This window comes from Bactrocera neohumeralis, chromosome 4 (genome assembly GCF_024586455.1).
Source record: "Bactrocera neohumeralis isolate Rockhampton chromosome 4, APGP_CSIRO_Bneo_wtdbg2-racon-allhic-juicebox.fasta_v2, whole genome shotgun sequence".
NCBI lineage: Eukaryota > Metazoa > Arthropoda > Insecta > Diptera > Tephritidae > Bactrocera > Bactrocera neohumeralis.
In genome coordinates this window covers 19,440,860-19,458,923 of record NC_065921.1, presented here as the reverse complement: position 1 = coordinate 19,458,923, position 18,064 = coordinate 19,440,860, and the positions used below count along the sequence as shown (strand labels likewise).

At 34.2% G+C, this 18,064-nt stretch overlaps 4 protein-coding genes across 6 annotated transcripts in view; 1 reads left to right on the top strand and 3 right to left on the bottom strand.

Annotated features, from left to right (window-relative positions):
• Nucleotides 1–535: 535 nt before the first annotated feature.
• LOC126755642 (zinc finger Ran-binding domain-containing protein 2) lies at nucleotides 536–2,725 on the bottom strand. Its single transcript, XM_050468354.1, has 3 exons — nucleotides 2,427–2,725; nucleotides 2,064–2,299; nucleotides 536–1,930 (listed from the first exon to the last, which is right to left on the bottom strand). The coding sequence occupies exons 1-3, from the start codon at nucleotides 2,483–2,485 to the stop codon at nucleotides 1,113–1,115; spliced, it is 1,113 nt and encodes a 370-aa protein (XP_050324311.1). The 5' UTR covers nucleotides 2,486–2,725; the 3' UTR covers nucleotides 536–1,112.
• Nucleotides 2,726–3,418: 693 nt separating this feature from the next.
• Nucleotides 3,419–4,603, top strand: LOC126757366 (uncharacterized). Its single transcript, XM_050471218.1, has one exon. It carries the CDS (start codon nucleotides 3,531–3,533, stop codon nucleotides 4,344–4,346), a length of 816 nt encoding a protein of 271 aa, XP_050327175.1. The 5' UTR covers nucleotides 3,419–3,530; the 3' UTR covers nucleotides 4,347–4,603.
• A 1,231-nt stretch (nucleotides 4,604–5,834) lies between these two features.
• LOC126757352 (putative uncharacterized protein DDB_G0282133) lies at nucleotides 5,835–11,539 on the bottom strand. Its single transcript, XM_050471188.1, has 3 exons — nucleotides 10,714–11,539; nucleotides 8,488–9,588; nucleotides 5,835–8,384 (listed from the first exon to the last, which is right to left on the bottom strand). The coding sequence occupies exons 1-3, from the start codon at nucleotides 11,025–11,027 to the stop codon at nucleotides 7,421–7,423; spliced, it is 2,379 nt and encodes a 792-aa protein (XP_050327145.1). The 5' UTR covers nucleotides 11,028–11,539; the 3' UTR covers nucleotides 5,835–7,420.
• A 1,195-nt stretch (nucleotides 11,540–12,734) lies between these two features.
• LOC126757348 (mucin-5AC) overlaps nucleotides 12,735–18,064 on the bottom strand; it is a 40,869-nt gene continuing 35,539 nt past the window's right edge. For all 3 annotated transcript variants that reach the window (XM_050471185.1, XM_050471186.1, XM_050471184.1), the window contains 3 exons: nucleotides 14,737–15,135; nucleotides 13,563–13,706; nucleotides 12,735–13,498 (listed from right to left, as the gene is read on the bottom strand). In XM_050471185.1, the coding sequence (XP_050327142.1) occupies nucleotides 13,382–13,498; nucleotides 13,563–13,706; nucleotides 14,737–15,135 (660 nt within the window). In that variant the 3' untranslated portion in view covers nucleotides 12,735–13,381. The remainder of the gene's footprint in view (nucleotides 13,499–13,562; nucleotides 13,707–14,736; nucleotides 15,136–18,064) is intronic.

Sequence of the window (18,064 nt, the reverse complement as noted above, 5' to 3'; positions counted from 1 at the left end):
CATTTATGAGCATATGATTCGAGACTCGAAACGATGAGGTGATTCACGCACTGTGTTTACTAAAATACTGCCGGAAAACTCTATGCGCAACTTTCTTTTATGTCATATTTTGGTAAATTAGGCTATGTTCACACGCTGACTCATTTTGTCGCCCAAATAGATTTTTGTAGACAAAGACACGACGCAGGAATCGTTGTGCTCGTACTCGTTCGTTGCTACTCAATCCGACATTCCTTTTTATTGCGTTCTTTTCATAGTCATATAGCGCTTGGCTTCAAATAAATTTTTATATTACGTTCGGAAATTTGTTTTTAATATTTTTTTTTGTAAGTAATACGCAAATGTATTTAAATATAATATAAATGTGTTAGATGTGAATTGTCCCTCGCGTGGACGCAATAAGCGATACCGAAAGATAATTCCACGATAAAGAACGACAAGAACGCCTTCGTCTGAACGCAGCCTTATACTGCAGCATGAGTACCCAAACCCACCCATTTCTTTACCTACCTTGAGAAAACATTTTAAAGTTAAATACATGTCTTTTAAATTATAGTATTTATTGCATATAATGGATAAGACCTTGGATATAATTTTATCATTTTCAATTCATGTACTTCATACGAAGCTCTTCTTATATACCATTAAAGTAATAGCAAACTAATACATTACGTTAGAGCTGAAAAGCTAAGTATGTGAAATTTTCTTAATTTTACAAAAACAAGTCATAAATAACTGAAGTAGCTTGACTGCAATGAGCTACGTTCATTAAAGTACTAATATAAGTTATAATGCATATTTTATTGTTCTTAAAATACCAAAATAGTTAGGAATAAAATCACTTCAGGTTAATATGTATGAACAAAGGAATAATTGAACAAACAATAACTATGTGCAAAATCTAAATTGTGAAGATAAAATATTTAGTAACGTCTATATATTTTTCAATACACAACTGCTTTTTATGTATATACTCCAAGCACAGGCGTTATCCTCTAGGGACATAATTTTAATCAGGATAGATTGTGATAGAAGACGCAATAGTAATTAAGAAATGCGGTTGCATTCAATTTTTTGCTTATAAGTTGTCAATAGTGTATAGTATTATGCGTTCAGTGACGATTTCTCGAGCTGCTAAGAGATCGTGAACGATTGCGACCGCGTCTTTGTTTGGAAAGCGTTGGTGATTGGGAGGTACGCCTTTTACGTTTTGCCAATGTTACTGATGAACGAGAAGATGATCGTGAACGTGATCTTGACTTAGATATATTACGTCCGGCTTTTCCGGACATATGTGAAGAGGTTCGAGATGTTTGTGAATGCGTTTTGGAAGGTTCACGTGAACGCTTACGTGTGGATGGTGCTGATTTAAGGCTGTTTGACACTGTAGTCTTCCGATCCTTGGACGTACTGCGTTGACGTGATTTTCTTGATCGGCTGCCCGAACGAGAACCACCAGAACTGGAACCTGAGCGGGTACTTGAAGTATAAGATGATGATGAAGAACTTGAGCTGGAAGATGTAGAAGATCTTGATTGGGATCTCGAACCGCTGCGAGACCGCGACAGTGAACGTGAATGTGAACGAGAACGTGAGCGACTGCGTGAACGAGATTTTCGTTGCTCTAAGGATTTTGTGCTTGATTTGGGTTTTTGTTCTCCTCCTCCAGGAGTTACTAAGGTAACTGGCGTTATTTCATCGTCACCCCACAAATCATATTTCGAAAGATCACCGCCATCATCTTCTTCGTCGTCCTCTTCTTCGAGAGCATCTTCGTCTGTATCGTCATATTCTTTTTCATCGTCATTGGATTTTTCATTATCTTTCATCTTTCGCTTTTTCAAGCGTCCATATTCGTCATAGTCACTGTCGGAGTCAGAGCGGTCCTTATATTCGACTACACCACGATCATTATAGCCACCGCCATAACCTAAATAAATGAGATATATTAACATATACACAACTAATTTTTGATTAATACACACATTAAAAAAAAAAAGTTAAACTGAAAACAAATATTTTTAATGATACGAAAACATATTAAATCTGGATGAGTTACTCACCAGTACGCTCTTCGACATCGCTAAATTTGGGTGCATTACACATATTGCAAGTTTGTCGACGGGCCCAGTTTACGTTGGCACATTTGCTGCATTGCCAATCCTCAGCTGAGAAAAGACCTCGCGATTTCTCGGCGGCAGCCTTGCCTATTTCAGTTCCCAATTTCTTCTTGGCTGCGGAACCTCCACCGCCAGATGAGCGTTCCGGGCTGCGTTGCCCAAAACTCGCATGACGGCTTCTGTAAGGCAAATTTCAGAAATCGTCGGAAGAAATTTTAGTTATATGATAAAACAAATAATTGGCTTTTTGCTGCGAACAACACTCGACCACCCTCCTCAGACAGTCGACAGTTAGCTGCAACTCACTCGCTATCACCGAAAGCGGCACCAACGCCAGCTCCTGTTCCGGTACCAGCACTCGACATTTTTTTTCTAAACTTGTTTTTTGCTTTCTTTCCACTTTTTCCGGCCAATTATTTGCCGTCACCTTACTGCTACAGCGTAATTTGCATTAAACGAAACTATTTATTATAATCTTTCAAAATATATGTTTATTTTTAATATAATTTCTATATAGCAAACAAAATTAATTTTGGAAAATAATAGCAGAATTTTCCTAATCGATTTTTTAAGTTCTACAATTTTCGCGTGCTTCTCTTTTCTTTAGATCTCTTCTTCTTATTTAATTACAGAGAACGTCAAATATTTTGAATGCATTCAGAGAACAAACGGAAATTTGATTCAAACAGGGTGTTTTTTAATTTTATTTTTTCTTTAAGTTAAGTATTTACAAAAAATATTATTTATTAATTGATGCTCTTATTTTTTTTGTGAGAGACACAATATATTAATTTATTCCCGGATAGAAATCAATAACTGTTCATAAACCAAGAAATTTCATACACACATGTGCAAGTGATGAATAGTTAGCAGAGAACGTACATTTTTGGAAATTCATCATGAAATACGCCAATTTGTACAAATGTACTTATGTGCTTTATGGTGAAATCCGCTAATATAACACAACACAACATAAACCTTCTTTTCAAATCTACCTTCTCTGTAGTCAACTTAAGGTTGGGAAATATTTCAGCTGTTTCAAAAATTAAAAATATCTCTATCAGATGGTAGATGTCTCTACATTCAAGTGGTGAACACAATGAGCGCGACAGACTGCAAACGACATCTGCCAAATATTAGAATACACACATTCTTAGGGACACAGTTATTGAGGCAGTCGCAGAACTACATAACTGTGTCCTTAAGAACATGTGTATTCTAAAATTTGACAGATGTCGTTTGCAGTCTGTCGCGCTCATTGTGTTCAGCACTTCATTCTCTGTATGTTTATGTTTTCCGCGGTCGGGAGTGTGTTTGTTTTCTTCGTAATTTCATTTATTAGTCAACTCGTCGATTCCTTTGTCATACTCAAAGCATAGTTTTTTTTTTTTAGAAATTTTATATTATAGCATGGAACCAAAAGATAAGGAAAGTGTTAAGGAGGATTTGGTTACCACAAAGCCGACTTTACTAAATGTTATGTGTTCAATTTGTTTCGATTTTTATGAAAATAGTGATCAAATCTATTCCACAACCTGTGGTCATATATTTCACAAGAAATGTTTGTACATCGCACTTAAAAATTCAAAGACCTGTCCAGAATGTCGTCGCCCATCGGGAAGCAACCGAGTACATCCTATATTCCTCAATTTTGGTGAGCGCACCGAAATGGACTTGAAATGGAATGAATCGAATGCTTCTGATGCCTATGCAAATATACCTATTTGGACTCCAATATATGGTTTAGAATGGAATGGCTCACAACGTGTCCCGCAGCCTCCACCAGAACCAGACGAAGCAATTCAAGCAGGTACAGATTTCGAAGGTAATCCCACATATGTGGCTCGGGTTTATTTTGAAGACGATCTTCTGCCGGCCGGTTATGTGCCATCTAAAGGAGTTGCATATGCGTCGCACGGTTGTAATGGCTATACGTTGAGTGAAAATATCGAATTATTGAATAACTTCAAACACCAATGGGTAGCCGATTCAAATGGTCACGTACCAGAAGGTGCTGTAGTTGGCGGATATAGTGAAATCGGTGAGGATTTGTATGTGGCACGAGCACAATATAATCATAAAATAATGTTGGGAAAGGTACATCCGTCGCACAGGGTAATGTATATGCCATACAATGGCATTGAAGTGCATACAAGTGAATATGAAGTATTGGTGCAAGAAAAGGCCACTGTTCAAAGTGATGGAGGAACGAATAATGAAGCTTAAACAGAAATAAGCAAATATTTGATTACGCACTTGCAACATATGTATATATACATATTCGTTGGATTATTATATTATTATTAAAAATAATCAGTTATACGGCGGCAAATACGAAAAATCCTTATCTTGTCATAAACATTTTTTTTTATAAATATGAAAGTCATAAGTGATATTAGAAAGAAATGTAATAAATCCTTAAATTGTACTTACTGTTATGTAATCATATAAAAATTTAATTAAAAATATACTAAAAAAAACAATTTTTAATTATTTTATTTTTTGGTAAATAATTAATAATGTCTTTGGGGCAAATGTGAAAAATCTTGTGCGGTTGCATGTTTCATATATGTACATACATATGTATGTATGTATATAATTTTTTTTTTTTTTTTTTTTTTGCTTTGGGATTTATGTATGTTTAAGAAAATAAATCGAAATGTTTATATTTAAAAGATTATCATATATAAAAATGTCAAAGATCGTACATTAAATATGAAATCGCGTCGAAAACTCAATTAGCATGCCGCACATATGATGAAGTACGTATTTTTTTATATGATGACGCAGCACTAGTAAGTATACATATGTGGAAAATATTTTATATACATACATATGTATCTAAATATTTGTTTCCAGAAATATTAACATTATGAAGTTATTTTGTAAATAGTGATAAAAAATAGTATTCTCAACAAGATTTTTATATCATAAACATGGTATACAATGTTTTGCAGGAAGTTAAAAGGATTGGAAACTCTATAAAGTATATAATATATGTATATAAGTAGGTGATCATGATGATGAGCTGAGTCGATTTAGCCATGTCCATTTGTCTGGCTGTCTGCATACGCGAACTAGTTCCTCAGTTTTTGAGATAGCGAACTGAAATTTTTTACACATTCTTTTCTTTCAACGAAGGTGCTCATTTGTCGGAACTGTCGATATCGGACCATCTTAGCATATAGTAGCTGCTATCAAACTGCAATACAAACCGAAAGAAGATACAAAATGCTTATACCCTTTTATGCTATAAAAATGTTGCTGTTAAGAAGAAGTGAAGGGAACTCAAATTCAAGTTGTAAAAAATTTAAAACAACATTATTTTCCACTTAACAAATCTTTGATTTTATTGTTTTTTTGTTTAACTAGCTAATAATTAATAAATGTATGTTATGTATGTATTAAAACTATTTGCTTATGTACTAGGTGTTCAATATCTTTCATTTGTTCTCTTAGAAAAATCATACAGTATGAAATTTTAAATTCATTCCACTCTACACGCGCTCTTCAACACCCAATATTGAATTGTGTTACATAATTTGATTTCGCAATGTGTTTAGTTTTCATTCATTCACTGTAACTAATTAATTTATGCTTACATTTACAATTTTTTTTTTAGAAATGTGTTTTTCTTGATTTAAAATATCTGAATTCGCTTGTTAGATATTGGTTACATAATTGTTGTTAAAAAAATATTGTGACAGCTGTATATTTCATTTAAGTTAAGACCGACGATTTGTTTGTATATTTTTTGCGTAAAAAATATAGTATATATTTACAAAGTATAATTAAAAAAAAAAAAAACAATTTGTTTGTATGTTTGTGATGTACTCAATGTGACTGTTATCGATAATTAATGTTAAATTTAATTTAATGTCAATGGCAACACATAATGAATGGAGGTACTAAGAGGCTTATTATGTATTTATTAATTATTAAATGTTCGTTCAACACTTTGACTGACATAACAACGGGCAACTTGTGCTATGTAAAACTAACACAAGTAAATGGCGCACTATATAACCTGTTAAGGGACATAATAATGATTTCAAATGCTTGCCTATGTATTTTATAAATAATTGTATGGTAATATTTGATTAGTCAATTGTTTTTTAAGTTTAAACATTAATATAACTAGTTACATTAGAAATGTTTTTATTTTGGTTTTATGTTGAAAATTGGAGTAATTAAAAAACAGTTTCTCTTTAGTTTGGTTATGAAATGCAAATCAATGATTAAACATATTAAATTGAAATCAAATCCATAGCAATATTATAAGAGTTCTGTAAATGAAAGTAATTTGTCCAAATTGTATTACTGATCATTACAATTACAATTTCAATTTCTTAAAATAATTTTATAGTCCCTTTTTATACTAGCGTTATGTATATTTATAATTGAAATAATATATTTTAATAAAATAATGCAATGTCTAGGTCAAAATATGTTACAGACGTAGACGATGGGCTTAGCGTTAACTTCCAACTAGATAATTTGTGCTAAATTGTATGCTTTTATTACAATTTTTGCTGCAAACCGTGCGATTAAACTACTGCTATATACAATCTTATAAAAGTTGATTCAAGGTTACTGTCACATGGCATTGATAATGGTTATACCTGCTGCATTTACCAAATTATTATATGCAAGCTTACTTTTTACAACAATTTTCATTGCTCACCAAGTGTTAGTCAAAATTCATTGTTAAACTGTCAAAGATGCAATTTAAAACAAATTTCTTTGTTGCTCTCACAGCTGATTTGTTTTTCTATTTTTTATCAACAGTAAATAAACCACAATCAGTTAAAAATAAAAATTTTAAAATTGATATAATTACATTAGTAAATTAAACTAACGTTTAATCGCACAGCCTTCATAAAATGCTCAATAACTGCTGATGCTTTTTTTAATCAAATTAAAGATTTAAAACACTTTTGATTTGATTGGTGGTTATAGTTTTTAAATAACAACTGACTACTAACATACAACAATAATAGTAAAAGAAAAAAGTATTAAATTAATAAAAAAAAAACAGGCATACAATTTGTACCTGGATGAACTTAGCTAATAAATGTGTGTATAAGTAAACCGTGAATAATAATAATAAAGGAAACAAAATAATAAAAAGTAAATAGTATGTAAACCACACATGCAGTGTAATCGACGTCCCTCTTTTTTCGTCAATATAGTTCTTGTTATTTGCTTATGCCATTTTTATGACGCTTTATGTTTTGCTTTTCATGCAACAAACGTTACCGCGGCGCATGCTCGGCCACCTTCAACGTATTGGCCTCATCTCACTTCTTGGAAGACAAGTAGTTCATATACTTGGCAGTTTGACGTGCATTGCGCACCAGTTCGCTGTTGTCATTTTTCGTATCCCATGTATTGTCTTCGGGTTGGCCATGTAAGCTATGGGTATCCTCCCAACGTTCTTGACGCTGCTGTTGGTTTTGCCGTGGAAAGTTGCGATTGCGCGGACGACGATCAAATGTGCTTGACGCTTCACTTGCCAGGCTGCTTTGGCTACTATAACGTGGATTGAAATTACGTGAACGCTGTTGTTGCTGATGTTGTTTATGCGTAGAAGGGCTTTGGCTACGACGATACGTTGACGCATTGCTAGCACACTCATCGGCGTCCTCGAAATGACGTGATTTGCCTGGACGGGGGAGGGTACGGGCGCGCGATGAACTGCGACTATTCGATTCGGGTCCATTGGAACGATATGAAGAGTTTTCATCATGATATGAGTTATGCATGATATTGTTACGTGATTGACGCCATGAATTACTGTGTATGTTAGTATCTTTATGTTGTTGCTTTTGGAAGCGCGGTGGTTTATCATAGGTTTGACGATTATTAAAATTACGATTGTGGCCGCGTCGATAATTATTGCCACGCTCATAGTTGCTAATGTAGGAACGTTCACTGCGATCGTCTGCATGCTGGGACTGTCTGTCCCAATTGGAATTGGCAATTGAGTTGAAATTACTACCGCTACGTTCCATTTTCTCCTGCGAATGTCGCAAACGATCATTTATGCTGTACAAACGAATGCTGCCGCCGTCGCTGCGCACACTTTGATCATCATCGAAACTGGTGCTAAAACGGCGTTGTTGATTATTTTGTGGACCATCGTTATTATGAAATTCGTTCTCGCGATTAAAACGTGGCGCACGCCAACGAGGTAGCGGTTTTGATTCATCCTGATCTTCATCATGTTGTGACGCTGACGACTGGTTATCATGTGGACCATCCCTTTGGGAGAAATAATGAGATAAGTTATTGTCGGATTAGGCAAAGAGTATATGACGAGATTTATAAATAATTTGTGTTTAACTTTTCCTCCGTTGTAGCTCACCTTTCGTTACCGGCATTTTGCTGATGTTTCAATGGACGCGGTGAATTACGTGGTTTTTGTGAACGCCTAGCATTTCGGCTAGAACTATCATCATCAGTACGCCGACTAGTATTACCACCTGATGAATTTAATTTGTCACTTCCATTACTTAAGCGTCCCCCAGTCTTTTTGTTATCAAAACCTTTAGCACCATCATCATTATCATTGTATTCCTGTTCATAGCTATTAAACTCATTGCCGAATTCGCCTTCATATAATGCATCTTCACACACTTGCTCACTCCATTTTTTGGTTGACAGCTGTGTGTCGTACAAATCATGTGTATCATTTTTCCTATCATCATTTTCAAGAACTGCATTGGTAGGCGCCTCCACCGATGAATCTGTACTAGTATTAAGTGGCGGCTGAACCTGAGGTGGTAGTGGTGATAACGGTTGCGGCTGCACTAATTGCACTTGCTGCGCTGGCACATATACTGGCAGTGATTGTGGTTGCAAAGCAACATTGACGTTGTTATTGCCCTCATCTTCTACGTCTTGCACTAAATATTTTGTGTACATTTGCTCGAGTTGTGTACCCAAATTTGTAAAATTACTATAGTACAGATCGAGTGTCATTAGCAATAACGCTTTTACGGTGGCACTTAATGCCGGTTGCTCAATCAAATTACGTCTTATGTGGTAGAGCAGTTGTGTCAGTTCGTCTTTATGTTTAACGCGTATTATATCACCGTTTAGTGTGATTTGTGATAGTATTAATTTAGCTAATTTCACATTAATAGGTTCCAGTGCGCTAACTTCGCGTATAAGTAAGCTAAGTAAGGATTTGCCCAATATCGTAATAGGCGATTGGTCAGCTAAACGCACTCGGTTATAATATTCACCCAATAGCGTAATAGAATTGTAAAGACGTTCCTTATCGTGGATACGATATGTATCGGCATTTAAATAATTTGCTTCCAGCACCTTTAGCATGGCACTACGTATTTTGACATCTTTCATTGCCAGTTGGTCAAAGTTGTGCGATGAAAAGAGCATGGCGAATTTCAATGCCATCTCACCGTCCGCCAAAGCCTTGTCATTAATATAATCCATGCATTCACTGTGAATTAGAAATTATATGTTACATATGTATGTTAAATAATTTTAAAACAAATACATTAAAGTTTAAACATATTTAATCAGTATAAAAAAAGGAAAAAAGTATGATGTTTAAGGTATAAAAACATTGCATTCATAGACAACAAACAATAGACTAGTTTAAGCCAATAATTATTATGGTAAAAAATTTGTTTATAGATAATTTCTGATTGTATTAGGGCAATGACCTGCAACGTTCAATTAAAAAAAAAATTAATCATAATCAGTCAATAGAAAATTTTTTTCGTTGAAGATATAAAGTAGAAAAAATATGGTCACTTATCGTGCAAATGTACGCGTACGTTTGTTTGTACGTACATAAACAAACAATTAATTAAACACATTTGTATCTTGAACTTCAATTGTGGACGCAGAAAACAAATGCACATCGATATGAGTTGCTAACGGTTAAAAGCTCGTCATATGTGTATGTGCAAATACATACAGACAAGCATTATGCAAGGTCAAGCGGAACATCTGGTTATTTTATGAAGTTCACTGACAGGTGGAATTAAATACATATGATTATTTTTAAATTCAGATTGGCAAATTAAGTAGCATGTTTTTAAAACATGTGGGTGATAGTAATTTCTTATGTTTTTGTCCATACTAATAAGAAGAAGCTAACAAGCAAGCTTTAATTAGGTTCAAAACCTTTTATAACTTATAAGAAAGAAATTTATAGAATTCTATGTATACTTCGTTTTCGCATTTTTATGCGTCCATGAGCGAAAGCTATAAAATTGACACAAAATAACTTTGGACGTATGTATTTAATCTAGGCAGTCTTCGTTAAAGCAAAACTTGCAAGCATTCATTCACTGGACAAAATCGTATTAGTCACATACTCTACAAACGTTCGTATGTATGTATTTATGTATAATATAATTATTTGTTGGCTTGAAAACAAAAACAAAGAAAACTAAATTGACAATTGGTTCATGCTTATAGATGTACGGTTTGGTTATCGTGCTGTAAATGCCAGTACCATGTGCAAAAATTTGTTAATGTTAATATAGCTCCAAATAAGTGTTCACATACTTCGATATTTTTTAAGAAAATTATTGCAATACCATAAGTTACTCACCATAACATATTTTCATCGTGTACTAGCATACAGAAGTCTGATCGGATAGCTCCAATTTTATGATTCATTTTAATGCCGTCATCCTGCAGATCGAGACCTCTTATCATTTCTACAAGGTGATCGTAAGAACAAGCGCCTGGTGGCAAGTTAAAGGCTGAGTTTAAATTTCCTGGTTGTAGAAAATTACAAACGTCGTTTAGGTTGCTTACTGCACTACCACTTTCAACGTAATTGGTTCTATCTTTGCCTCCAAGTTTGATATTGCCAGCAACGCCATTCCTGTTGTAATGGGCCGCCGCATTATTATTGGCCATTGTTATTTGCAATATATTCTAATTGCTTTGTTACACAGTGGCTGCAAATTTGCTAGTGCACAATTCTTTCTTGATGCTTTTTCCAAATGCAATATAATGAAACTATCGAATAATGTCCTCCGTTTACACACTTCTTTCAGTTGTTCGTCATCAATTATGCACAATTCCTTATTATAATTCTTGTTTGTGCGCAAATAAAGCGGTCAACTCTCAATATAAATGGCCGAAAGCAATATAATGCGATTTGAAGTGACGTACGAAGCACCGAAACACATATACGGGAATACGGGAACGCGGACAAGAAGCTAGGTAGCGAAGAAGTCAAGCAAGTAGGCAATAAAAATTAATGGTCGTGATGGCGCTATTCATACCAATATCACCGTCCGTCTTTTCACTCCAAACTCCAAGTTCTGCAACAAGTGCACTTTTATGCCACAAATAATGTAAGTTATCTATATAATTGTATTTGCAATTTGTTAAAATAATAAAAAAAAATATATAATTAGCACTGCGTCTCGTGGAAATGCGTTTTTCACTCGCGCTTTTTCAAGAAACAAGAAATTGAAAGACAACTAAAAGAAATATGAAAAATGCGAAAAATGTCAAAATCTTCAAACTGAAATGTCAATCAGAGAACGAAGCAATAGTACAGTGTCTCTCAAATGGTGCTGTATTGCTGACAAAGCATTCCAATTGGACCATTTCATTACGGGAATTTAATATTTTTTTTAAATGAACAAGCTTAAAATTGTGTATATTAATTATAAAATACTCAATTTTTCTGTGTAACATGTTATATTAAGTTAAATACATCTCTAATTGAAAAGCCAAAAGCATTGCGACCCTGTTATAATTCGTTTCTTTTGTATTTTCTCGTTTCCCTTTCCGCCTCATTTTGACAGTTGAAGTTGGTGCGCGCGAAAAGAAACGTTTAGAAGCGTCTTTTTAGTGTTCTGCATGTTTGGTATAAAATCTAATAAATTTAAACAAATACGGCGTTTACTATTTTGTGATTATTTGTGTGAATTAAAGTGTTTTCAGTGATATCAATATTTCAAATATTTGCATTTTGTGTTTTGTGCTCTTGTAATATTTTAGCGTACTTACAAGTGGAGCTACCGCAGGCAGAAAGAGGTACGTAAAGTTTTTTTTCTGATAAATTGTATTTAGTCTAATTTATTCTGAAAGTAGACGGCAGCAGTTTCCATGTGATGTATGAAGTAACTTCCTTTTGGATCACAGCACTTAAATGGATGATGCGGTCTTAATGTGCAAACAAAGTATGTATGTATATGAAAACAAGGCGGAAACTACCTGCCATTTATATATGTATGTTATTTTATCCACGAAGCGTCACTAACCTTTTGAATCATTACAAATATTGCTTGTTAAAGCCACTTTTTGTCAAGCAAACCATTTTTCTATTTAATTTTTAACAGGAAGATGCATGGAAATGTATCCAAAAATAAATGAATATTTATGTTTACTTAATACCACGCTGTTATTCAGGTGTGCTATAGAAATATTTCTTATTTGCGTGTTAGCTATTGTTATCAAATGTGGTTGGAATCCAGAACACAAATAAGACAAATAAAAAAACATCTCAAAATGCTTATCGCAGAATACTTTCTCTATAAAAAACAAAACCGAATCCTAAATAGTTATCATAGCATTTAGTTATCTCGAGTAGATGTGTTACCTCTACAATAAAAATCTCATTTAATTTTATTTGATAAAAAAGATTAACATAACAAGCATTTAAAAATACATAGTACATATTTACGTGCGATAAGGCACTGAAATATACGAGTACGACTACATAAATACATACGCGTTTGAAATTTGGTTATGCAGGCGTATGAGGGCGTATAAAATCTGTAAATCGGCTACGAATAATTTAATTTTAGTTAGTTGCAATAACGTATATATGTATGAGTTTACCAATTATTTTTTTCTCTTTGCTTTCAAGTACTTAACAACGACGTTATACACTTATTCATACTTAAGTTCTAAAGTTAAAATTTATGTCTGCATGTATATAGTATTGTATTTATCTTGTATTATGTAAGAGTGTGTGGATTTAAATAACATTTTAATTTTACTGATGTATTATGCAACAAATCTATGTAAATATAATTTGTATGATTTAAATTTTGTTTTCGATTCATCGTACAACGATAAAGTGCGCGATGCTCAGTTAATGTGGCAACGGACTTAAGACTTAAGGCTATTGCGCAAAGCGAAATGCATTCAACTGACAAAGCATTCGTTCAATTACAATTAACTTAAATGTTTCCCAATGGATGCAGCAAGTTGTGTGTATGATTTTATCCGTCTTTTCTCAAGGGAACTGGTCAGCAGGAACATTTGCCTTTGCTTTCTGTTGACGATTGTTCTGCGGAACTATTTAGATTAAATTTCTCACTGTCAGCTAGGTCAGCGGCGCTGATCAATTTGTCGTTGAGTAAAATCTGCAAAAGTTTTAAAAATAATTATAAAAACTAAGAAAAGGTGAATAACAATATTTACGCTCACCTTGTTCACTAAAGCCCTGGCGGCCTCATCAATATTGATATTTTCCTTGGCTGATGTCTCATACCAGCCGGCAAAACCATTCTCACGTACATACTCGTCCATTTTCTCGGGTGTGGTCACAATACCTTGTTTTTCCTGATCGCACTGTACAGAAAATTGCAAATAATTATTGGAATACTTATGCATATGTACATATGTAATTTAAAAATATAAATATATTATATACATATATAAATATATTTTTCTTAATCTTTCTAGAGTTCTTACAACTGTTATATGGAAAACTTTTTTATATGACAACTTAGCTTATAAAATTTATCATAGGTTACACTACTCAACAAATCTGAAGGAAAAATTTGCGACTGACGTGCTAAAAAGTCGGTGGTGTATTTTAAGTGCCCTGATTACGAATTTGAGTTCAAAAATTTTTCATCACGCACAGCTTTTTTTGTAATTTTAGTAAATGGTGGTGATTCTCCTTGACTACAACACAAAAAATACTACGTGTTTGAAAATTTTTAGTATCATTTTCGGTTTTAGCAACCCAAATAATAGCAAGAAACAGCTTATAACAAAACAGCGCATTATAGCATACAGCTGCAATACAAACTAACCGAACAAAATTAAGGGGTTACATGGGTTAACAAAAAATCGAATATTTTTATTCTCTTATTAAATTCTACAACACCTTTAGAATATTGTCCTCAATTTTCAAGTTGATCCGAGTAATATTTTCGGAGATACAGCCCTGAGAACTCGTGCGCTCGAGGCTAACTAGGCTAAGTGCGCCGTCTTTAAACGCGTTTTTCTCGAAATTATGTTTTTGAAGCCGGTTAGCGAGATTTCTCGAGAACAACTCAACCGATCTTCATGAAAATTTTCACAGGTCTTTGAGATACAGTACTTAAAGGCTTGGGCGAAGGATTTTTTTTTTAATTTGTCGCGAAATTTTCACTGAAATTTTAATTTTTTTTTAAATGTCTGCCAAAACCATAAAAAATTATAATACAATATTTACATAATTTTTTTTAATGAAAAAAAAAAAAATAAACTGTTTTTACTCATGTAACCGCTTAAGATATAGATCTTTTTACATCACTTTGTGAAAAAAATACGCCTGTGGAGGATATTCTACATAGCTTCGGCACAGTCGAAATTTCTTGTTTTAACTTACCTTATTAGCTAACAGTATACAGGGTATCGGGCTGCCATCGGGTAACTGAACTTTCGAATCCAAATCCTCTTTCCACTTACTCACACAATCGAATGTGCCACTGCGTGTTACATCGAACACTATGAAAGCACCAACGGCTTCTTTATAATAAACACGTGTCATATTGCCGAAACGTTCCTGACCGGCAATATCCCACAGTTGTAGACGGACGGTTGTATTTGGATCCCAATGTAGTACTTTCAATGCGAAATCTACACCGATTGTGGCACGATAATTTTGACTGAAAAACTGATGCACATAGCGTTTGATAAACGACGTTTTGCCCGTGCCCAATTCGCCGATGACTAGAATTTTGTATAGATGCTCACGCTTCTCTGTGTTCGCGGAGGTCATAATTGTCTGAAAAGCAGAAAGCAACAAAAATTTTGTTATAGAAACAGATACAACTTAAATGTATTATAGATTTCACTACTAAAGTATATACTATAATTATATATAAATATTTGTATAAAAATATATTTTATATATACGATTCATCTTCTGTTTTTGAGCTTATGTGAGACTACTAGTCGTACTGTTTAAGGCTCACTCTGGCATCACTAAAGCGTGTATATATTGATCTTAAATTAGAATTAATTGAAAATTTAAAACGTCGTTGACTAATTAGTCACTGCGCAATTGCTCGGAAACAATGAAAGGAAATTTCTGTTCCAAACAGCATGTGCCTATAGTAAGTGTTTTGTTTGTATATATGTTCGTGTGCATGTCAGGCATGCTTTAATCTCATTTTCATTAACACACTGCACATTTGCGCATACATACACCTGTATTTAATACTTTATGTATTTGCATTTAAGCCTTTAATCTCTAGTTTCAAATCGTATTAATGTCAATAGGGCTTCGTTGAGGAAATTATCTTTGACCTGCCATTTCTTATAAATCGATTTACATATTTGACTGATTTATACCAATGCCGTAGTGTTTTGTTCCACTAGTTCATATTGATATTAAGTAGGGCAAGCGAACTCGCTTTTTTGGTACCCATAATCTTCGGAAAAAATGCATCAAAAAATTTTTTATATTTTCCACATAGAAAATACTTGAAACTACCAAAATTTTAACACCCTGCATTAGTTTGAATGATATTAAATAATGGTCTATCGTAAGTACTACTATGATTGAAAGGAGAATTTTTAATTTAAACTTCGCGCGTTTTTCGAATTGGTAAATTTTTTATCTGTAAGTTGGTAGTTACTTAATGTTTTTTGTCATTAGTATTTGAGATACGCGTCGTTTTGTGAGGCTCTAAAATTGAATTCTTCGATGTTTACTATGTCTGAATTTATTAAACAAAGAAATCTCATACTGCATTGGTTATTCGTGACAATTTCGCCACATTTTCAACTCATATCGTGCTGCAACCACCGCATACGCCTGATTTACCTTCGTGTAACTTTTGGCTATTTAGCAAATTCACACGACCACCTCGAGGATACCGTTTTGACTCAATTGAGGATATAAAAGCTGAATCGATGAAGGCTCTGATGTCCATCAAGATGGAAGATTTTTCCAAGTGCTATGATGACTGGAAAATTCGTTGGCCTAAGTGTATTGCAGCGGGAGGGGTTTACTTGGAAGGAGATAAAATGGACAAAATTCAACTTTCAATTTGATCACAGTAATATCTTGAATCGTCATCAGTTTTTTTATTAGTAGGAGATATATGTAAGTGACACCTAATGATTATTACAACGAAATAGCTTGAAAATAGTCTATACACTTCTGACTTTCTGAATTTTAAAAATGACGTCAATAAAATTGCCCGTGTTTTGTCCTTGCCCAATTCACCGACGAATTGTTTATACAATTTACAATAAAATTGTTTATAAATGTACAGCACCGTGGTGAAAACTGAATACTTTTAATATACTTTAATATACTGAATCTAGTCTATATACTATTCTTTTTTATTGGCCTAAGAGGATGGAGCCATGTGTAGAACATCACGCAAGTGAGGAAAGTTCTCTGAGCGCCATTCACTTGGGAGTGGCCAGAAATGGTTCTTCCGGTTCCGGTCTTAGACCAATTACCCTCTGGGTAGCCAAAAAAAATCGTGTGAAAGCGGGCTAAAGTTAGAAGACTAATAATCCCTACCCAAGGTTGTATGCTGGGTTTGGCACCCGCTAAACACCTTCAATGAGAAAGGCACAACAGCCTTGTATGAGAATCCCCTCTTTTGATGACGACCACTGCAAACGTGTTAAGAGTCTATATACAAAAGAGAAAATGAAGAACGGTGATCTAACAATTGAAACCTAATTTTTTAATTTTGGATGATCCAGCACCAATGTAAATGGTCAGCATGACGAGTCATCCGAAGCAGCTCCCCAGTTTTTGAGATATCTAACTGAAATTTTACACACATCCCCAAGGAACAGTTCAGTCGGAAGGGCTTATATCGGACCCCTTAGCATATAGCTACCAGACAAAGTAATCGATCAAAACCCAGCTCTCGTATGAAGGTATTTTTATTAAAGAAAATATTCTCCCGAAATTTGGTTTGGATTATTGTTGAAGACAACAATAAAACCTCCGAAAAAGTTTTCAGATCGTATCACTGTAACATAATAGCTGCCATGCAACTCAGTCTCAAAATCAAGTTCTTGTATAGGAAACTTTGATTTTTGTGAAGTTAGATTAGGTTAAACCAGATGGAGTTCAGTTACTAGGTCCATGAGAAGTATTCGCTCCTTAAGAAGCCTGCGCTCGACGCAAATTTTAACAGACTCTATTGCCTCACTATCGATACCTACTCCAGTGTATCACACCGTGGGAGCCCCAGATGCTTACAGCGTAGCCTTGCCAATGCGGGACAAGTGCACAAGAGATGCTCCATTGTTTTCATGTCTTGCTCTAGAAATTTCATGCAGTCTTCTCAATTTGCCAACCCCATTTTATGGGGCCTGTTTGTATTTTGACCATGTTCCTATAGTATCTTCTATCGAGTGCAAATAGAAATTTTGTGCAATCCGATCTTCCGTTTTGCACATGACTTCTGAAAAGTATTTGTAGCGTCGTGAACATTTTTTACAACATTCTTCGTACATATGTTCTGTGTCGTCACAGAAATATGCATGCGACTAATGTCGCTTAGAAGCATTGTTGGGAACAAAATATCCTTTATAAATAAATGAGATTATTGCTGAACCTTGCCCAATCAATACATAGCTGCGATAATGGAACGTTCTGTCTACCAGTGTCTACATTAACTTTTTTGTTTTTGTTTGAGTAAAATTATTCAGCAAAAAAGATAAATTTTGTGAGAATT